The 23,161-nt window shown below is 41.3% G+C and overlaps 1 protein-coding gene across 2 annotated transcripts; it reads right to left on the reverse strand.

Moving 5' to 3' along the window:
* Positions 1 to 3,083: 3,083 nt before the first annotated feature.
* On the reverse strand, positions 3,084 to 8,768 carry atoh8 (atonal bHLH transcription factor 8). Of its 2 annotated transcripts, none has more exons than XM_051128093.1 (3): positions 7,915 to 8,763; positions 6,332 to 6,523; positions 3,084 to 3,538 (listed from the first exon to the last, which is right to left on the reverse strand). In XM_051128093.1, the coding sequence occupies exons 1-3, from the start codon at positions 8,443 to 8,445 to the stop codon at positions 3,533 to 3,535; spliced, it is 729 nt and encodes a 242-aa protein (XP_050984050.1). In that variant the 5' UTR covers positions 8,446 to 8,763; the 3' UTR covers positions 3,084 to 3,532. The 2 variants fall into 2 exon arrangements, with proteins under 2 accessions (XP_050984050.1, XP_050984051.1); XM_051128094.1 differs by lacking the exon at positions 3,084 to 3,538 and adding an exon at positions 3,561 to 4,084 and having other exon boundaries at positions 7,915 to 8,768.
* Positions 8,769 to 23,161: the final 14,393 nt, after the last annotated feature.

Here is a 23,161-nt window from a genome sequence, read left to right on the forward strand (position 1 = left end):
AATCATAAGATGACTGACTTTAGTTTAAATTCTGAAGTTAAGCCACCACTTTGATCAAAAATGATGAGGTTGCTGTCACAAAAAGTTCAATTTCAGGATTTAGGGTAGCAAAAGTGTGAGATTTTATGTAACTTCTATATTTTCAAATACTGAATTAGTGTGAGGGACATCTGATTAATAGGAAAATGTTGATTTCATTACAAAGACATTTTATAATCACATTCAGACAGCTCCCATAGTGTCCATAACGGGGCTGAAAACTAATAGTGCCCATGTCTTAGAATAATGACCAATAAATATTAGGGATTTGATGCCTGAGATGGGAAAATATGTGTTAAACTTGAACTTGACGTTAAATATGTCATTCATGTTGTGGGGTGTTCAGAAAAGTAATACATTTTGGTAAAAAATCTAAAAATGTGTCCAGAACGTACCGGTTTGGTGGAATGACTCGTGTTTGCCCATCAGATGGTTTCATGTATGTCTTAACAAAGCCCTGCGCTGGAACTGAGCCATGTCTTTGAATGGGTCACGTTTTTATGTTCCTGTGTTTAGACGCTTTTCTTTCCTTTAGCTAATGGGACAAGTTATTAAAACATGTCCTTTGGTTTATTTAATCTCTCTTCTGTTACTCCTTGCGTAGACAGCAACTTGGAAAACATCTTTTAGAGTAAGACTGATCCAGCAGTTTGTGAATGGGTGTGAGATCTTCCTGTTTAAATCATTATATATTTAACTGGTTTTGACAGCCCAATCAGCCCACAACCTGACCGACCCAGAGAAAAAATCCTAATGCTCCCTATAGCCAGTCTGTGCCTGTGAATGGACTCAGAAACGGTCCGTATGTAGAAAGAGAGCGGTCCCAGCGTCGACCCCTTGCGCTACCCCGCTGGTTAAATGATGAGAGTTAGACGTCTCTCCTTTCAGTGAAGCCGTCCTGCCCTTCAGTAAAGACTCGAGCCAAAGTTCAGCAGAATGAGGATGGACAGATCTCACCAAATGTGTTGGGAGACAGATATGAACATTTACCGCCTTTCAGGAAGTCTGTGGTAACAGTCAGTAAAACATGTGCGTGTGTAAAAGAGTTAGCCTTAATATGAAAGACACTTTATGGTGACATATCATGAAAATCTGACTTTTTCCATGTTCGTAATCAGGTCCCTGGTGCATCTACTAACCCAGACAACATGACAAAGACGAACCCAGTAAATTTTAGTTTCGGTAAGCCTTTCTCTTAAAGTATTTGAAAAAAGCCGCTCAGATTTCGCTGCCCCTGTGACAAGAAGATCTTATTATAATATTACCACCCCTTAATCTGCACGATTCCACCCACAGTACTGCCATTTAGTTTTTTATTTTATTTATTTTTTATTTAGTCATTTATTTCCTATATATTACGCTGCTGCCACACAGATCTAATATAAACATGCAGTTTCTTTCCCAGCTGTTTTTGTAACTCCTGTGTTTTTAACATAAACTTGTGTGTTTGACAATTTAAGCACAATAAGACATGAAAGAGTACTTCATTTAGTACTCGCATGCTGTGTGACAGCCGCTTTCTGTGTAAGTGCTTCAGATGTGTGCGCTCAGAAAACCCTGTATCAGAAGTTTAAACTGATATGGCTTTAAAACACATGATTTCTTTGCTATACATGATAATCAAGTTGGCAGAGCATCTGAGATATGAGCTGTAAAGCCACAGCACTATTCTGAAAAAGGGCAGCTCATTTGCATTTAAAGAGACATACAGGAAAACGGCGTGTTTCTGCTTCCACTCAAAATGATATAATAAATGATCTGTGGGCGATTTTGAGCTGAAACTTCATTCTGGGGACACCTGAGACTTATATTACATATTGTAAAAGGGAGCTCAATAGGTTTCCTTTAAACTTAAATGATCAGTTATTTTTAAACTCAAAAGGGATTGCAATGTAAATCACATAATAAAACCAAAACGGGTATTGTTGTGGTGTAATTGTACTTGGAGGTTTAGTGAGGCAAAGCATAGGACATGGACAAAGACATTGTCAAATTGTTCTGGAATCTTTGAAAATGTCTTTTTGGAAGCAAGCTGACTTGTTAGATGAACCAGACTATCAGGGGTGAGTTGAGTGAAGAAGACCAACACAACCGTCTCTGAACGCTGTCGTTTAAATGGAAGGAATGACGTAATCAAAGACTGCAATGTGAAATTTTGATGCGGTGGACAGACGGTCTGAGAAAGGAATGAAAGTATCCACGTATGTGAATTTTGAACAGCCATCTCTGACAAGGGAACGTGTGTTTACAGCACTGTCTGAAACTCTCTCTATCTGTCTGTCTCTCTTTTCCTGGCAGTTGACCATGATAAGACGGTACGATCACAGAAGATGACTTGTGAGACAAACAGCATTATGTGAGAATTCAGATCCAAACAGTTTGCGAGTAATGTTAAGTCTTACATAAAATGTTTAATATTAATAAAATACAAGAAATATTTAATGTGTACATTTCCCTGAAATATCTCAGTCGGTGGCTCTTCTTCACGTAAAATAAACTCATTATTTTTGCATCACCTCGTGAGACACCTTTAAATAGAAGAAGCTCTGCGCATTTAACCTCTGCCTGATTTCACGACTGATAATCTGACTGCACTTCCCTGTGCTATTTCAAATCATTTCAATGGACATTTTTGATATTTTCACTAAAAGGAGATTAATTTGTTACAGATTAACAACACCGAGTGTGTTATAACGAAAGTCGCCAGGCTGAAAAACAGACATGTATGTAGCAGATAATACTGACTGTGACATAATTATTGATTGATTTGTTTTGCTGGTGTGTTTTTGAGCTGCTGATAGGAATCCCACACGGCTCAGAACGTTCAGATCTGTTTCCTCCTGGAGTTTGATGTTTTTGGCAGGTCACCAACAACTGCCCATTAATGCCTCAGAAAAGCAGTTCTTCGGTAATGAAGATGGATTCTTGGACTACATTAAACTACAACACAGCATTTCAGAAGTAAATCCATTTATAAAACTGACACAGAGCATAGATTTCAGACTCCTGTTTGAAAACAAGAACAAAGCGAATGGAAGACAAGAGATGAGTGCTGAATTTATTATATGCATTTTCACTTATATCATGGTTTATAATGTATTTGATAAAATGTAGAATAACATAACGATTACAAAAAGAGAAGAAAACGTGCACTTTCTCGCACACGGCAGGACGTTTTTGACACGATGTGCGCACGAACTTGTAGCTGTGCGTGGTTTGTTCAACCGTAAAAGAGCACTGCAAAACAAACCAAAATAAATAACCCGTCTGTGATTGCTGAACTGATTTCACATCATCTGTGCTTGAAGAGTGTTTCCGCTGTGCAAAAGTTGTAGAATAGCATATTGCTTTTGTTTTGGACTCGGTTAGCTGTAGTGAAGTCAATAGTGCAAAGTCACTTTACACTTTCATTACGAGCCTTTTTTTTCCCCGCATGGGCGTCTTCATGTCGATGGATTGAGGTCCTTCTTTCTTCACATTCGCTTCCTTCATTTTATTCCTGTTGTGAAGAACAAACAAAACAAACAACAAAATCTGCATTAGCTGTCAAGAATACAAATTCTGAGCAGATTCAGCGGGCCCTTTTGTTTTGAAACGGACTTGTGGAGAAAGGTTCCCGCATTGCAACATTCATGCGCATTTTCATGTTCGCTCAGTGCTTTTCATGGCTCTGCTTTGCCAAAACATTTTTCCCCTCAGACTCACTGGCTCTACTTGACAAAGGGATTTCTTTCTTGGACGGCGCCCCTCCTCCTCCTCCTCCTCCAAACCCTCCTCCCGTTTCCCCTCGCCTCTGTAACAGCTGCTCCGTGGAGCCGTATCCTAAGAGAGTGATGAGCGCTGCGTTTTTATTTCAAAGTGTTTTTTTGGAACAGATGGCCAAGGGAGAACTGGGGAGCGGGCCAAGAGCGCGCTGGGGAATGTGCCAGTTCCTGCAGCGAGTGCGTTCTCTGGGCTCCGGCTCGCGTGCCTTCCCCCTGCCCTCTGCCCTGAGTGGCGCCAGCAGGACTTCCCAAGCAGCGCTGCGAACATCTGGTGTCTGGCTCTGACGGGGGACGGGGGGCGGAGGGGAGGGGAGGCGAGGGGGGAGCGCATGAGCTCACATGCGGCGCTGCCTCTGCCTTCACACACAGTCTGCAGACTGCTGGCCTCCTCCAGAGCCTTCGTGTGTCACAGCTGCTCAATTACCGCTCATAATCTCATTACGAACGTCCCGAACTCTCCTATCGCAGGAGAAAATACACACGTCGATATAGCATCGCGCTGCAGGAAATCACGGCTGCGCTGATGACTGTGTCGTAAAACTCCCCCAAAAACACATCAATCACTCCGTTTATTCGGCCGGGACGCAGCGGAGGAAAAAGCTGGCGGAACACCCAGTCCTGCTCTGACAAAAGCTGATGATAATTTCATTTAATGGGACGGTTATTAGGCAAGGGGGGTGGGGGCGGATTCCCTCTAATTAGTACATATACGCACATCATGTATGTTCTGTACAGAATGAACTGATGGTCCAGGTTACACAGTACTTTGCATCTCAACTAGCAGTCATTAGAGCGTTAGTAGACGTCTGACACTTTCATGGATGTAAATTCACACCTGGGTAGTAATCTGGATTACGTAATCAGATGCCAAAAGTTAAGTACTTGTAATCAGAGTACATCTTAAATGCTTGTAATCAGATTACAGTTACTTGTTATATGGTCCTCATAATGTATCGGTTCTTAAAATCTGGACAAAAACATTTCAAACCTGGAAGACTCTGGGTGTTTTCATGCAGGGATTATGCAAATATTTGTTGAAATATCGCTGAGCAATTGAATATTTCAATCATTTAACAACATGTTTGCATGTTTACAGTTCTCCGGTGTCATTTAATGGTTATAATGACATGCAGGTAAACAAATAAAATATTTATATTTTTAGTTTTCAAGTGTTTCAATTGCTTTTATTTTAGATTTTTTATGGTTGAATTATTAGGTTTTTATCAACTCACTATTTACTGTCTGTCAACTCACTAATACAGTGTTTGCAATGCAACGCATATATCGAGAGATGACAACCAGAAAGGCGTAAGTGACATTTCACCAACTTTACAGGAGGGCCAAAACAAACATTTACCATAGTTTGATCTGACTTTGTGTACTGATTTCAGTCATTTATAATAACAATTTGTACACTCATGGATGACAGTAAAAAAAAAGCTCATCAAGAGCATTCATCTGATAAATATATCTGCATTTCAGCCAAAATGTCACTTATGCCCTTCATGTTCTCACCCCTCGGTATTTTCTTTCTCTTTGCTTTTTTTATATCAATGTGGTTCACGCAAATCATCCGTGATCCAGCTTCACTTACAGCAGAAGTGAGTCTCTGTAATCACCTTTTCTAAAAATGTGCTAGTTAGCAAGTTTCGTGGCTAAATGTGGCTAAAGTAAACAATCTCTCAGAGCAGCTCGTCACTCCACAGAGAGAAGAGGGGGGGCGGGGCGAACAGAGCTCATTTGCATTTAAAGCAGCCTCGACCAGAATGTGATGATTTTTGCAGAGCTGATTTTGTCAAGGTAAAAAGGGTGTTGTTTTACAAAACCATTGAGAATTTTTAACCAAAGTATATTATAGACTTTTCATTAAGACCCTAAAGAATCATATCAACTTGTGGAAAATGGGCATCCGATGACCCTTTTAAAACAAGTTTGATTAAAAAAAAAAAAATCTAAAAAAGTAGTCAGATTACATTACCTAAAAAGAGTAATCTAGATAAGTTGCCATCATGTAATCTGTAATCAATAACAGACTACAATTTGTAAGTTAACTAGCTCTGACTTTATTTTGCAAGTAGTAATGTCATTTTATTCTACTAACCCGACCCTTAAACTAACCTAACAGTCTACTGAGTTAGCTGATACGTAGTTGTAAAGTTATAGTCAGTTGAATGTCTGTTGTGAAGCATCAAAATAAAGTGTTATCAGGTATTAAACTACTAATAGTCTAATAATGACTGCTAGACATGTACTTGCAAAGTTACTCACAGTAAACAGATGTCTAAAGTGGACTATCAAAATAAAGTGTAACTGAATGCAGTTGAGTCTTCAGCCTCTAGTCAGCGGTCTATAATTATTCACAGTTTGTGGGTCAGTGTCGTGGTTCGCATGAGAGCAACATGTATTTCTAGTGGCACGGGTCTGAAATGCACACATTGTTTTCTTTTCCACAACCATATAATAAAGTTAAAGAGTGAATCCAGAAGCAGCAGAGAAGCGTGTGGATGCAGACGCTGAAGACACGTTACCTTCCTCTTCTTGGAGCGTCCCTCGGCCTGCAGCGTCCTGGTGCACTGCTCCACACACTCCCTGAAGCTCAGCTTGCGCTGGTCTGGCGTGTAGTCCAGGTCTGCCAGCTGAGCGAGCGACAGTATGTAGTTGCAAGCGATTCTTAATATAGCCAGCTTGGACAGCTTCTGGCCGTACGAGTAGCAGGGCACCTGTGAAAGCAGACGAGGGTCGGCGTGAGAGGGAAATGCGGGCTGTTGATGTAAAAATGAAAACTCAATTAACCTGAACTGAACCTCACAGCTGAATCACATCTGGCACTGGTAATGAACTGAACTGAATCTTAAACTTAAACTGAATAATTACTGCCTTTGGTAGAACGTCACTGCACTCAAATTGATTAACCTCTTATTGATCTGAATTGGTGGGGCTATAAAATAAATAAATAAATAAATAAATAAAATAAAATGTTTACAAGAAGGGGTTGTCTTGTTTGAGTTGGTTCACTGTTTAAATTAGGATTTGTTATGAATTATGCTGCAATAATTCAACACGTTATTTGCTCTTGGTTATCTTCCAAAATATGAGTGTTCGTGTGTGGCCTGGATGTTATAATCAGCGACGATGTATATTAAAGGGTAGGTTTTTCATACACTGTAAGAATGTAATGACAACCAGAATTTTACTGTAAAAAATACGGTAGCAACATTTTAGGTTTTATAGTTTTAACTTAAATTTACATTTAAATACAGTAATTTCATTAACTCATATAATGTTAATATACCAACCTGAAATCTGTTTTGTATACCTTCAAAATACAGGTGGTGATGAGAAAGTCACATGATGAACCAAAGCCATATATACATAGAAGGTGCACAGTGTCATTCACACAGACACTAAACACCATCATGGTAACACACATCAAACTGAAACAATGCAATGCACATTAAAAACAAACATGAAATTCAAAAAATGCAACGCAGGGAATTCTGGGAATGTCAGTTTACAGTTATTTACTGTAAATGTTACCTTCTTTTTCACTTCCAAAAACTGTAGACTACCTTAAAATTACATGCAGTGTCCAACACCGTTTTGTTTTTCACCTTATATAGTAGGGGAACATACCGTTAACCATTTAACAAGTTTTTACTGTAGCATTTTTACTGTGTTGTACCGCTGAATTCACGGTCACTTTTAAAGTGTACTGCGTGAATTAGAATTCGTCATGTATTATATTTCGGGTATTTGCTGCAATAATTTAACACTTTAATGCTCAAACAGTTATTTGCTCTTGGCTTTCAAATGGATGTGTTATAATCAGCGATTATGTATATTAAAGGTTAGTTTTTTCATGCTTTAACTTAGTTTTGCGCAGATAGAATAAGTTACGATTATGTTACATCTCCATCAAAAGTGTCAAAATGAGACCTGGACAACATGTGTGGTTAGTTGAAAAATCTTCTTGTGAAATAAAGTTTCTTTACAGCTACAGAAAATAGCAGTCAATAGCAACGGTGCTTTGTTTTATTCCGACTTCGACTGCTATTTTCTCTACGCGTCTTGCTGAAAAGGAGTTTTCATGAGCGCGTAAGTGTTACTTTACCTGCTTTCGCAGCGCCTCGAAGGCTGCGCTGATGGTGTGCACGCGCGTCCTCTCGCGCGCGTTCGCCAGCAGTCTGCGCGTCTGCTGAATGGCTTTGATCTCCGTGACGACGCCAGACGGCTCTCCGGCGCGTTTCCTAGGTGATTCCGCGCACTCGCCAGGCGCCTGAGAGGCGGCGCGCTGAGACAACGCTCGCTCCAGAGGAAAAACCTGCGCTTGAGCGCTCCTGCCGCTGACAGTCTTCTCGGAGGCGCCAGGAGTCTCTCCAGCAATCACGGTGTTAATCCTCATGTCCACCGCGGTGTTTAACACACTGTCGTCCCTCGACGCGACGATTTCCGAGCCGCGCGTCTCTGTCGGACAGCCGTCAGTCTCTGCCGTGAGATGCGCGTCCTTGTACTGTAATTTAAAGTAAGGTAAATGATCGTCACTGACGCGCTTAATTGGCTCTCTGGATTTCCGTTTTACTCTCTTGTCTCCCGACACCGAGTGCAGGATCTTGCAGGGTCCGTTCAGATGTGGGTTCTTCATCTCGGATGTCCGCTCTCACTAAAAGTCCAGTAACAAGGTGAACTGCTGTGGAAAGCGTCAAAGCCGCGCTCGCTCGGCGCCAGTGAAGTCTTCTAGGAGGAACATGCCCGCTTCGCCCGTTTAAAGCAGCTCCATGTCAGTGCGTTTCTGAGGTGACGCGCTTCTCCTGCGGTTTCCGAGAGCCTTGTGAAGTCAGACAGACATTGCCAGGACATTTTTGTGAATGTGCTCGACAGTTCATCTGTGTTTATTTAGCCTCAGTTAACACAGAAGCCCCTGTTGGTGAGATAAGTCAGTGCCTCAGAGAGAGAGAGAGAGAGAGAGAGAGAGAGAGACCGCCCAAAATAAATCCTTCAGGAGGACCCGACACTTCTCCACTCAACGCTTCTACAAACGACAAATTATGACGCCCTTGTCGCGCTTCATATAATAAGCCTCTGTCAGAAAGTAGGTCTTACTCAGAGTGGGTCATACTTAGAGAAAACACGGTTGCAGTAATCTTTATAATAAACTGTCAATATTTCTATTTATTACAGAACATTATTACAATTCCAAAGCTGGATGTCAAAGTCTAAATATCAAGTTTTTACACCCGCTTTAATGAACACAGTTTGCTATATAAAATCTCTATTATATTGTTTACAATGTTAACACTGCAGCCTAAATGCAAACGACTGTCTCAAAATAAGCAAGTCTGATTATATTTATATTTTATTTTTATAGTATATATTAGGTAGGTTATCGTTCACTATGTTATTAAAGTTGTCATTAATAAAACAATCAAGTGGTCTTATTTAAGCATTACATGAAATGTCATGAAATCAAATACAGGTTTCAAAATCCATACATTCAAGACTGTAGGTTTACTTATTTTAGGTAAGTGGTTCCACACTGTAAAATCATCTTTATTTTGATATTTATTTTTAATTTAAGCTGCTATTTGTTTTTCTTGTATTACTTGAAAGTTATCCAAAGCGTGCTAGAATAATGTCTGGTGTACTTATATAAATTTAGTACACTCACAAAATCATCTGTTCAATAAACTGAAATTGGGGAGAGTCTAGTCTGTGATATTGGGATGACTGAATCAGTGACTCTGACATTAACACAGTTCAGTGTGTGAAGTAGAAAGTGATGCGTTATGTTACTTTTGCGTTAGTTCTTGTCACCTGGGCTGGACTTGCTTATTTGTTTTTTAATAAAATCTAAAAAGTTATATTTCTGCTAACTGTAAAGGCCCTTTTCACACCAAAAGTGACATTAATAAGCCTCAGGCTGACGGAAGTGCCTCTGCAATTACTCCCTATAGCTGGGTTTCCATCCAAACGTGAAGCGAATCTTTTTTCACAAAAAAAAAAAAAAAAAACACGTGTGAATGTACGTTTACATCAAGTTGTTCAAGTGGATGGCGGTGGTATAGATAAATTTGCGAATAAAGGGACTTTTTTTTAAATTTGCCGTTACAATCAATTATATTGTTTTTAATGTGTCGTTTCCATTTCTTGTTTCTGATGCAATACTTAAAAATGTGCATAAAAACAAGGCAATGGAAACATGTTAATACAGCTATTAAACAGCTAATTTCTCTTAACATGGGAACAGGAGTGAGCTCAGTAAATAAATGGGAAAACAACGTAACTTACGTTACTTATTTGAAAAAGTAACTCACATTTTTAATTGTAAATTTAAAAGTAATGTGTTACTTTACTAGTTAATTGAAAAAAGTAATCTGATTGCATAACTTGCATTACTTGTAATGCATTACCCCCAACACTGTCCCATTTACTCCCCTAATGCAATTTCATGTAAAACATGTTGGGAATTAGAAATCCATTGTTATGTAAATAATTTATAGTCCCAAAACAAAATGAAGTTACATTTGATTTTACTAAAGTACTTAAAGTCCCCCTGTATTCAAAAATTGTATCTCTTAAAACTCATCTTTGATCATCAAAATGACATATTTAAATGTTTTTTTCTTGTGAAAATTAATTTTCTTATGACTTAAAATAGCTTGAATGTCTCATTTACTATATGCGGATCTATGAATACACAAATTATCCGCCTCCTCTCATTCACACCAGCCAGTTGGCGCCTCTTGATCCACTTACTTAACTGTAGTAAACGCGATACAATAGCAAGTGGAAATATTGGTTCAATTAGCCATATATGTTTGAACCAGAAAGCTGGTATGCTCAACGTAAACAAGGAGACTGATGGTTAACTTTGTGAGGTAACATTATCTGTTTCTGCTGGTTAGTACACAGATATTGACTGATAAAACTATGTTTATACTAGTGGACAACTACAGAGGAAACCGCAACTTTTATTAAAGTTACTTACTTGATGATACTGTGTCCTCAAAAGGCCTTAAATACTCAAATGCAGCCAAATTTGTGATTCCATATGCGTGTAATATGCGTGTAAAGAGCGGGAGAGGTGGGTCTGACTCCGGGCTAAAGGAATAAGACATGCCCTTTCGAGGAACTCGAACTGTGTCCTCCAGGGGTCACTATGGAGAACAGTTATACCCACGCTGCCATGCTAAGGGGAGTGCATGCCATTATAGAGGCGAGCACTAAGTACCAATTCCCGTAAGCTTAAGCAAGTTACCCCTGAGACGTAGTGACGGCTGTCAGTGACATTATCCCCTTCGGCCAAAAGCCTGAGCTGCATACCCAAAGACTTACCTAAAAGGGGTCAGAAATGCTGGACCCGAGGTAGAACTCGAAGCTTGGAATCAGAAGATATTCCTTTAAGGGGATATGGCCAAGTGCCTAGGGTTTCGCCTAGGTTTGGCCTGTCACCCAGGGGGCTACCGCAGGCTCTGCATAGGTTCGCTCAGGAACCGTCCTACAGAACATAGGTAGCAACACCCTGCTCAAAGATGCGTAAGCAGAGTGGGACCTAAGGTGACCAACTCAAGAAGGGTATGGGCTGGAAGCATGTGAATCCCTACCATACAGGATTTTAGAATGGATGCAAAATCTAGGTGCATTCCATACCACAATGTTGATTTAAGAAAAGTGCCCAAGACTTCCCATAAACATAGATTTAAGAAATACTGCTTATTCAGAAGCGGTGTGCTAGTAGATAACCCTCTACATGAGGGGAGCACTGCTAGGCAAACAAGGCTTCAAGGGGTAGGCAGTAAGGGGACAACCTCAGTTGCCCAGTTGGGGCAATGCTCAGAGCCAACCCTCAAGGTGAGGGGAGCATTGCTACACCAAACAGACAATTAGCCGCAGCTAGCTGTCTGATAATACTGCCATGGAGCCGATACACTTGACCAACATGAGAGGTCAGTGCTTCAGGACAGGCTTCTAACTCCCGAGAGACAAGGAGGAACACCTGATCTGCCCAGGGGTGACAAGCTCTTAAGAGACCCTCCCACAGCCAAAGAGGCCAAAGAGGCCTTGGAAATGTGATTTGATGACAGGAGATCAGACATTTCAACAGAGACAAATCTGGTTCAACTCAGTATGGCTGCATAGAGAGCAGCAGTACCCCCAGCCCTCGGGCTGTGTTGTGAGTATTCTCTTGAGGCCATTACCAACACAAGCAGACCTGTGCTTACCATCTTGATAGAAACCAAGTGCCCCGTTCTAGCCAGGCCCACAAAATAGTGCTGTCAAGCCCACTCCATGGAGGGGCGACTCACTAGATCACCAAGACGGTATGAGGTTAGGTCTGTATGACGATTAGGTGGATACCCTGAAACAGGAAGCCCCTCAGGGCAGGACGCAGATAGAGTGTTTCAGTCAGGTGGCCTCTAAGGCATGCGTGTCCAGCCAGGGGTGTCCAGGAGCATCCTGCGAAGAGATGATTTCCGAAGAGCTTACCTGGTAAAAGGACTGTAGCCCTAGATGTAGTGCTATAGTGGGGACCTGAAGGCCAAGACTGGCCACGACGTCCAGGTAGATATGTCGAAGGCAGATCCAAATAGACAAGCAGACCACAACCATAGTCAAAGATCAGAGAGGGGGGGCTCGAAGAGGACCTACCTAACAGAAAGAAAAAATGCAACAGACAGGTCCCAGAAATACAGCAGAAGAGGCTAGACACATAATAACAGGGTCATACTCACCCATTGTGGTTCCTGTGCATGACCCAAGTTAGGCCAGGTAAACCTTCTTGTGAAGCTGCCCAGACCACCATAGTGGGCCATCTACTTACAACCCTAGCAGGGGAGATAGCACTGTCTAGGCATGGGGCACAGGGAGACCACTGCTTAAAAATCCTAAGAAGGAGAGCAATCACAGAGTTAGCCTCTTATCCTCAGGTAGTCAATGTTCCTATGAAGGCTACCAAAAGGGAACCAGCTGAAATTAACTTGACCACAAAGATTAGGCTGTCTGCTTATAACCCTAGCAGGGGAGACAGCGCTGTCAGGGTAAGAGCTCAAAGAGACCACTACTTAAAAACTATAGGAATGGGAGCAATCACTGAGCTATCAGCAGCTAGTCCTGCATAGCCAGTTCGAAAAACCCTGAGAAACCCTCCTAGAGGCAGCCCAGACCACCAGGGTGGGCCATCTACTTACAACCCTAGAAGGGGAGATAGCTCTATCTAGGCGAGGCTCAAGGAGACTGCTACTTAAAAGATCCTAGGAAGGGGAGCAGTCATTGAGCTAGCACATAGATATCCTCAGACAGCTGGCTCTAGGAAAGGGGACCATGCAACTGCTGAGACCACCAACAGTGGGCTGTTTAACTATAAACCCGATAAGGGAGGACAGCACCATCTCGACAGGCTCCAGGAAGCTGCTATTAAGAACACCACACAAGGGTCTTAGCTAGCACATATTGTGTTGTTAATGCTGCAAGAGGCGAACGCACTCATGCAAATCCGGGTATTACAACTCGGGTAAACAGTGAAGACTCACCTCTCTTCTTTGTGAATGCATCGTGAAGAGCACATCCAGTTCCCTCGAGAGCTAGACATGCTGCACTTCAACACACACACACACAGCCCGTGAACTTGTGAAAGCGGGTAAGAGAGTGTGCTTGTCTCTCGCAAGGAACAAGCAGTGAATATAATGAACGCAATAAACTCGCAATAAACTCCCTCGGGAGCAGAAAGTGCTTGCTCTTTAACACACATCGTCACACATTAGCCGTTCTTAAAACCTCTGGTGAGAGAACATGAAGAAGAGAATGTTGTGTTCTACCAGCGTCCTTTTATACTGTGGTCACACAAGTAGTGACGCACCGGCAGTGACGAGTCGCACAGGAAGTGACGTCATAGGCTGTCACCGGGCAACATTGTTGTCGTTTTTGTATGTCGGCTTCAGACAGGGGTCACGGAGATGGCGTTCCCCATAGCGACCCCTAGAGGATGCAGTTCGAGTTCCTCCAAAAGGAACTTGATTTTCACTACAGGGGGACTTTAGCAGAATTAAATTGAGTTGTTACAAAATGCTTCAGCATCAGTTTAGTTCATTTTAAATAAAGTCAGCATTAACCTTCCCTGTTATGACCTGGAACACAATAAAATGACTTTTCAGGTGAGAAAAATGTGATCTTGATTTTGTCTGTCTGTGAACTGTTCTTTAAAGGGGTCATCGGATGCCGGAAGTTGATATGATTTTTTAGAGTCTTAATAAAAAGTCTATAACATACTTTGGTTAAAATGTCTCAGTGGTAGTGTAAAACAACACCCTTTTTACCTTGTAAAAATCAGCTCTGTTCTGAACAAGCCGTTTTGTTGCATGGCTGTTTAAATGCTAATTAGCTCTGCTCACCCAGCCCCTCTCTTCTGTGGGATGACAAGCAGTTTTTTGTTTTTTTTTCAGATTTGCAAAGATTCATTAAAAAAAAAACAAAAAAAAAAAAAAAAACTTATATTTACTACTTCTGTAGGTGAAGCTGGTTCACGAATGATTTATTTGTTTTGTTTTATTTTTGAAATTTCTCTGAATAGTCATTTAATTGGCTATAATGCATTTGAAATACCTCAAAATTAACACTAACAGTAACACGCTATGCACGGCATTATATGGCTTACTTTGTTTTAATTTAATGTATTATTATTTTTTTAATTAAATTAATTAATTTATTTTCATTCATTAATGTCCTTTAGAAGCTACAAAGATATTAACACATTTCCTAGGAGACAAAATTATTTTCTGAGTCTGATTTCTCACAAGAACCATTTATATCTGAAATTGAAGGTATAATTTTATTAACTGAAATTACTGATTTCTGACTGAAGAATTTTGCATCACTGGTTCTTTTCTCCTGTTTACTTTAAAGCTGCTTTGAAGCAAACTTTAAGAATCAAGTGTATGTAAATTCTGTGGAGTATATGTAAACACCTTTGAAATAACTAAATAAAAAACAGTGTCAGTTTGCAGATTTATTGAGCTCACTTATGAACAATGTGTGTGTGTTTTAACTTCTGGATTCAACTTATGATTTTGTAATTACAATTCAGCAAAATCTGCAAAAAGTGCAGATTCATTCACACTCACAGCTAATCAGATTCTGTTGGCTGGGGTTTCAGAGAAAACCTGAATGTGCTGTCTTCACTGGTGTGTAAGGTGGTTTCAAACCACATCTGAGTCTGGCACTGGTCGTGTCACATGCTGTCCTACATAGATGCTTACATGTGGGTGTTTTTGAAGGCCTGTGACTATCTGTCAGCTCATCACCTCACCGGACGTCCCGTGGTTGAACAGACTGTATCAGTGAGCGTTTTATCACCCCTGCCAGAAGACAGCCTCTTGAGCACAGCTCAAGAGCTATCAGGCGCTCATTACCTCCTGCTGTGAGATCTTGGCATAATCGGTGTGGATCTCAGCTGCTCATGTTTGGCAGCTGCTGAGTCACACTGCAGTCACACATCCACCCGAATCATTTCCACATCATGCTGAGCATGGGCGTCGCTAAGCCATTTTTAGGGGGGCTAGCCCCCTAAACTGACTACTCAGCTCCCCTAAAATTTTGCGATTATCCCCATAAACTGTACACAAATTTCCTTTAAATTTCATATAAAAAATGCGGCAGATTTTGATCGGCTCATCCCAGTCTTTCAGCGCATTCTCTTCAATCTGCAGACCGCGGTGGCGCAGAGGGAAAAACAGAGGACAAGGTGTGTGTTTACTGATAGATTATTATAATATCCGCATCTGTGCAGTTTAAAAGCAGTTTACAAAATATCATGGCGGAGCAATCGGTTCCCCATCTACTGTAGCTGCGTTCACCCTTTGTCACACCACAGCTGTTTCCTCCCGCGAAAATGAAGCACATATAAATGCATACTTTATAAAGCCATTTTCATTTGAAAATTTAACTTTTAATATAATACATATTCAAGTCCATGTAGGTTTGCATACATACTTGAGAATCCTAGAACCGCCCCTGATGCAGAGGCTGCTCATCTCCCATTCCACCAGCAACCCTTCAGCTGTGCTGCTTAAACAGATGTAACCATAATTAGGTGCTAATCATAATTAACAGCACTCTTTGAGCAGTGCAAACAGTCCAAAAGCTGGACACTGAAACCTCGATTACTACAGTGTAGGTGACTTTGGCCAAACAAGAGATCAAGATGTGTGAGATATGAATATATTAAATGGCACTAGAGAAATCCTGCAAATGTATCCATTTGATGAGATGTTTGTTCAGATGAGAACAAAACTTGAACTGAATTAAGCATATAGTTTTCTGCTTTAATTAATTAATAATTAATTTAACAAAATTTGGTGTTTTTGGAAAATTTTGTTTTGAACTGAACTAAATCAACACAGAACTGTTGAACTGAATAATGACACTACCGCCTTTAGTAGAGCTGCTTATCACTTTATTAAACTTGTTTCATAATGGATGAAGTTTACACAGTTGCTTATCTGACTGGAGTTCTTTACAGCAGAACTAGGATTTGACGTTTGCATTATTAATTCTGTTGCTAGTCTGTTCATCACTGCAGCTGCTTCGAAACAATCTCTGTTGTATGACGCGCAATAAAAATAAAGATTAGAGAGTCTGAATCTGAACTGTGATCAGGGCCATTTCTAAACACAAGCAAACTTTAGTTCATTCTGCTGTCTGTTGATACACTAGTAGCATGCCTGGTTTTTCGTCAAATGGAGATACAGATGAGACAGATTAGTCCGGATACATTAGTCAAGTTGTCAGTTTATTTGTATAACACTTTTCACAATACACATTGATTCAAAGAAGCTTAACAGAATTCATGATGTTAGTGTTAAGCCTAATAGTCCGCCCTAAACCATTTAGAGCTGGATGACAGCTTAGTTTACATATGAGATGATTATAAACAATCAAACAGCTCAGATCTGCTGTAGTATGCATATATCAAGTTGGATATATTTAATACTAGTTGCGAGCTGGAGTTATTCACTAATTATGCAGTCAAAAGGAAATCTGTAAGGTTTGAAAAGCATGAAATCTGTAAGGTTTTGTTCAGTTTATAACAGTTTGGATGAGAAGTGCCAATCCCAATTACTGTTTGGTGGTGTGTGTCACTGCCATGGGTAAGTGATGTATCTAAACGACTGGCTTTAAGACTGTGTTTATATCATCTGCCTGTAAGCAGTTCAACTGAAGAGTTCACGGAAAGTCATGCCATCATGCACACAGTACATACTATATCATATCTCTGGTCCTCTAGCATGAAAATTAAAGCGACCGTGACATGAAATGAAAAACTCCATTTGCTGTTGGATAATGGAGAAATAGAGAGAAACCTGCATGCAGCAGTCCAAATATAATGCCAGTAACTGAGCTGACATATTACTACATAACTGTAAGATGAAGCTGTGGGAGTCTTTGAGGTCTATCCAGTGTTGAACAGTAAAAATAGTGGTAGAAAAGCAATGTCTCGTACTTTCCACAAGGTAATGCTTTCAAACTCATTAGGTGGTGCTTTTAACGTGTTCAGTGTCAAAAAGGATTTTCGTATCGAGGAAACTCACATTTTGTTGAAACGCTGTGGGATTGCCTCTGCATAATTACATCTAAAAGCACTCTGTATTCATCAAATAAGTGTTGTCTGTCAATGCCAGTGCCCAAACACAAGAATGGTGAGCAAAGACAAGGGCAGCAATCACCAGTTTAGATTGTGTGTTCCTTCCTGTCTACGCTATATTACAGGTGAGGATATACATGATCTTTATGTTACTTGCTTAGGAGCAGAGCGTGTGCGGTCAGCTCTCGAGGGGGCTGACTGTGCGCATTGTAAGCGACTGCATTGTGAACGACTGCCGAGCTATCCATACCCATGATCCTCGCGGCTCTGATCCCGCCTCTGCAAAGGCACATCTATGATTAAGATTGCGGGTGTCGCAGATGGATTTCCTTCTCTGAGGAGGTGGATGTAGTCAACGTTGCCACAGATGACCATGTTGAAAAAAACCCCAGCATATGCTGATTAGGTATGTTTTGAAGCATGGCTGCTGGTTTTAGCTGGTTTAAGCTTGTCATGCACTGGTCGTAAGCTGGTTTTCTTATCATCTGATCGTAATTGTATCTCTCTATTAGTAGTACTGGATTTTAGTGCTGCATTTGACATTATCGACCACAACATTCTTTTGAATAGATTAGGAAATTGTATTGGTATTAGAGGAAGTGCATTGGCATGGTGCAGATCCTACTTATCTGACCACCATCAATTCGTAGCAGTAAATGAAGAGGTATCATATCAATCACAAGTGCAGTATGGAGTACCTCAAGGCTCAGTACAAGGGCCGCTACTTTTCATGCTTTACATGTGTAACGTTCGGCCCTATTGGTCGAATTTACAATTGTTAAAATGGGGTCAGATTATACTGTGTGAGATAAAATAAGTGTTTTAAAAGATGAGACAACGACAAAAGTACAGTGAATAAATAAAGTGTATTTACATAAATGTACAGGGAACTTAAAACAACACAATAAAACTAGAATAACTTAGGCTGTTAAAAGCGTGGAGTCCATTTGCACCATACCCTAAAACAGTCCATAAGAAATCCAGAGCGTTGAAAGTTCCAATATAAAAGTGTCCACCGGTGTATATACAGTCCAACAAGTGATAGTCCAAGACAAAGGTGATGCTGGAATGGAAAATCCTTAAAACTCCTCAATCCAGCGTACAGGGTTTGGTCAATGACCCTGATTGTTTGCCATGCTGCCTCCTTTATAGGGTTCAGTTCCTGTTTCCTGTCATGTGATAAGTCACATGACAGGCAGACAGAGACTGTCTTAAAGACATACACACAATAAAATGTTTAAGAGGAATAAAATCGCTAAGACAACGTGAAAACCAATTAAAACTCAAACGTACATAAAATCATTACAATATATTGAGCAGGTTAAAACATGTGTCCTGTGTGACAGTGTCACACATGTTACCCTGGTGTTAGCTTTCACTGTTATGCTAATGATACTCAGGTCTATATTTCTTTGCAACCCAGCGAAATAAGTATCAATTTAAAAACTGAAATGCATAGTCGAAAACTGGATGACTAGTACATTCTTGCTGCTAAATTCTGAAAAAACAGAGGTGTTGGACCAAAAACCTCAGTGCATAAAAACCTAAAACACTGTCTAACACTTCATGGTTGTTCTGTCAGTTCTTCGTAATCAGTTAGGAACCTAGGTGTGCTATTTGATAGCAGTGTTTCCTTCGAAAGCCACATTTCTAGCATTTGTAAAACCACATTTTTCCATTTTAAAAAAATTATCTAAATTACGACCTATGCTCTCAATGTCAAATGCAGAAACGTTAATTCATGCGATTATGACCTCAAGATTAGATTATTGTAATGCTTTATTAGGTGGTTGTTCAGCACACTTAATAAACAAACTCCAGCTGGTCCAAAATGCAGCAGCTAGAGTTCTTACTAGAACCAGAAAGTATGACCATATTAGCCCGGTTCTGTCTACACTGCACTGGCTCCCTATTAAACATTGTATAGATCTTAAAATCTTGCTAATTACTTATAAAGCCCTGAATGGTTTAGCACCTCAATATGTGAGTGAGCTCTTACCGTATTATAGTCCCTCACGTCCGCTACGTTCTCAAAACTCTGGTAATTTGATAATACCTAGAATATCAAAATCAACCGCGGGCGGCAGATCATTTTCTTATCTAGCGCCCAAACTCTGGAACAATCTACCCTACAATGTTCGGGACGCAGACACACTCTGTCAGTTTAAATCTAGATTAAAGACCCATCTCTTTAACCTCTCTTACACATAACACACTTCTATTATTCAAATCTGTTAAAGGATTGTTAGGCTCCATCAATTAGGTCAACCGGAACCGGGAACACTTCCCATAACACCCGATGTACTCATTGCATCGTAAGATTAGATGGTCACTGCAGTCACCCGGTTCCCTGGAATAAACTGCTGGTTCGTCTGGCCAGAGGAGAACTGGCCCTGCCAGTTTTTTCTTTTCAATTTCTGTCACCTTTGGAGTTTTGGTTCCTTGCCGCTGTCGCCTCTGGCTTGCTTAGTTGGGGACACTTAATTTCCAGCGATATCATCGAATTGCACAGTATTGCATTTGTATTTAAACTGAACTGAGCTGGATGATGACGACATCTCTGAATTCAATGATGAACTGCCTTTAACTGAAAATCTAGTGTTTACCATTGTTCTTTTGAATTATTGGCACACTATTTTCCTGTTTCATACTATAAAGCTGCTTTGACATAATCTGTATTGTTAAAAGCGTTATGTAAATAAAGGTAACTTGACTTGACTCATGTGCTGGTCCTAAACTGATTCTGAGCAGGAGCTAGTTGCTTAGGACTAGCACATGACCAGACACCTCTGTCCCCTGTTTCCTGTCCCCGGATACAGCAGCATTCTTCAAGGCCCTGACGTTACCCACCAAGCCGTGGGCTTCGGCTTTAGTGGGTCAAACTGGGGCATGTCTGCATACTATGGCATTTTTGCAGGCATACCAGGCTGATCTGCTGTGAGATCTTAATAAGAGTGAGGGGGTAGACCTAGACACATTTCAAGAGCTCACAGGATTTGTCTCTCTAAGCCACCAGGAAGACAGCCAGAGCCATCTACCATTCTATGGCAGCCCTGGTGGCTACAGAGATGCTGGGTGGAAGTAGCCCCAGCTGTCATCTTGTTCCTCACACAGCCCCATACAGAAATAGAGTGTTGCATCCCGAGCCCCCAGGAGAAAGATTGGGGATTGGGGCAACATTTGCAGCAGAAGTCTTTTAAAGAGAAAGCAGACCTTCATGCTTTCGAAGAATTCTGTCTTCATTCCAGAATTAATTCTCTCTTTGGCAAAGAAGTCCTGATACTAAGGGCAGACCCCTCTGGGGAGGAATGGTACACACTTCATCATACGGTGCCTGTTTCTTCTCAGTGCTCTTAGGTGGCCATTCTGTCAACCCCGCTACCTCTGGTGCTTCGGGGAATATCAGTCTCTAGTGAGTTCCGTTTTCGGTGTCTGTCTGGAAATGCTGTGGCACTGGGAGGCTCATACCCTCCAAGGAGGTTATTAGGGTTCAGTTGTTCCCTGCGGTCATCCACTTCAGGGCACAAATTGACTACTCAAAGTACACCAGAAGCCAGCCTCTCGAGGCTGGTTACCTTAGTAAATCATTTGGCAGTGTGGAAACTTCTGTCAAAAATGTCTCAGTGGGTCCTTCAAACTGTAGAGACAGAATCCTGTTTGGTTCTCGCCCGCCTTGATTCAAGAGGGTTACTCCGACACTGGCCTGCTCTACATGAGACCTTTGCAGTGGTGGTTCAGGACCAAGGAGTTTTCACCAAGGAGCAACACATTTTGCTTGATCAAGGTCAAGCACAAATGTCTTCGTGCCTTAGTCATGTGGAAAAAACCTTGGTTCTTGTCCCAGGGTCCCATTTTGGGAGCTCCTTGTCATCGCGTAATGCTCATGACAGATGCATTTCTCACAGGCTTGCCGGTGATCATGAATGGTCACTCAGCTCAGAATCTGTGGGGAGACCATCACTTCTCATGACAAATAAATTGTCTGGAGATGTTGGCAATGTTTCAAGCAATGAAACACTTCCTCCCAGACCTGAGTGGCCATCATGAGCTTGTTCGCACAGACAACACATTGGCAGTCTGTTTACCTCTTGGTGAGGAAATCAACAGCTGGACCCAGTTAACTGCCCTGTTGTTTCAGTGCTGGAGTGATTCTCCACAGGATTATCTCCGTCCACTTTAAAGGTGTACATGGCAGCCATTGCAACTTACCACGCACCTGTGGGTGGTCAGTTGTTGGGAAGAAACCCATTGGTTTCTCGTTTCCTCCATGCTACCTTGAGGCTGAGGCCTGAAAGCTGCACTAGGCTCTGTTGAGCCCACTGGGGTAGTCTCAGAGAGGTTCTTAACACTGAAGACAGTTTTTCTGCTGGCAACATCATCTTCGATTTTCGTGTTGCTATGTTGTGCCAAGAATTTGCACCTGGTATGGTAAAAGCTTTTACGCACCTGAGGCCGGGTTAGGTTCCGAAGGTGCCCACTTACATGCCACGGCCCATAGTGCTGCCGGCCTTCTGTCTTTCTCTGTTCAGGACTCCAGACCAGGAGAGGCTTCATTTGGTGTGTCCAGTGAGAGTGATGGATGCCTATGTCTACAGAGCTTAGGCCTATGTCCAGAAAGAAGGGCCTGTAAGAAAGGGCTTTCGGCAGCCAAGCAGACGTTGAGCAGGTGGATAGTTGAGGCTCTGACTTTCCTCTCACCTTCCTTGACCTTTGAGGGACAAAGCTCACTTAAACAAGAGTATGGCAAGTTCTAAAACTATTTCTCTCAGGGGTTTCCCTGCAAGAATTGGTGATGTGGCGGCTGGTCCTCTCCGCTCACATTCGATAGGTTCTACAATTTAGGTTCTACTCCAGTCTCTGAAGTGCTACTGTCTAAGTTGTGCTCACCATTATTTTCTTATTATTTGAGTGTCCTTGATAGAGAATGTCTTAGGTTACGACTGTAACCGTGGTTCCCTGAGAGGAAATAAGACTCTGTGTCAGAAAACCAGTCTACTGCATGGAAATGTGAGCTAATGTAAGCAAACACGTTATTTAGCTTAAGGGGAGACGCCACCGGCACAAACACTGCTTTTCATGCATCGGTCAGTTTTGAGATTATGGGGTATTTTGTTTATCATGAAGTTTTGAAAACATCCATTAAATGCATTTAAGTGTGTATTTTTTTTTTTTTTTCAAATGAGATATCGCCTCCTTTCCTATATATAAGCAAACTTTGCCATTCTATAATCAATGAACTGGAGAAGTTTGTTGAATTTCTTTAACCTTGTTCACCTGGGGTGGCTTACTTTAAAATATGTAATTTAATGTTATTATTATGTTATTTAATAATAATAATAGTCAGAAACACACACACACACACACACACGTTTAACCATGGCTGGTCTGGTGTGTGTGTGTGTGTGTGTGTGTTTCCCCCCCAAACATAGGGGCGCCCGTCTGTTCCCGGGCAGAGTGCCAGTCATCCAGCGACCTGCTGCTGTTGCTCTGATATGACATTCCTCTGGCTCTGCCTGTGCCCTGCCTGACGCCAGCGCTCCACACGAACCCACAGTAAACACTCACAGCTGCTGTCAGCGCTGAGATCAGCCATTGTCTTCTCACACACTTAACATCACTCAAAACATCACAGACCTTTAACACTTAAAAACGTTTTGTAGATTTTCACGCTTGTGCTGCTGAGATGAAGTCAAAGAAGCGAATCATAAATGCATTTAGAGATCAT

Source organism: Labeo rohita, chromosome 14 (assembly GCF_022985175.1).
Source record: "Labeo rohita strain BAU-BD-2019 chromosome 14, IGBB_LRoh.1.0, whole genome shotgun sequence".
NCBI classification, from domain to species: domain Eukaryota; kingdom Metazoa; phylum Chordata; class Actinopteri; order Cypriniformes; family Cyprinidae; genus Labeo; species Labeo rohita.

Bases quoted from the DNA above. Each gene is read 5' to 3' on its own strand.
- atoh8 (XM_051128094.1), bottom strand. From the start codon at position 8,445: ATGAAGAACCCACATCTGAACGGACCCTGCAAGATCCTGCACTCGGTG. The intron at 6,524-7,914 runs GTAAAGTAACAC...CTGCTTTCACAG, and splicing joins TCGAGGCGCTGCGAAAGCAG to GTGCCCTGCTACTCGTACGG. The intron at 4,085-6,331 runs GTAACGTGTCTT...GTCCCCCGTCAG, and splicing joins GACGCTCCAAGAAGAGGAAG to AGCCAGACACCAGATGTTCG.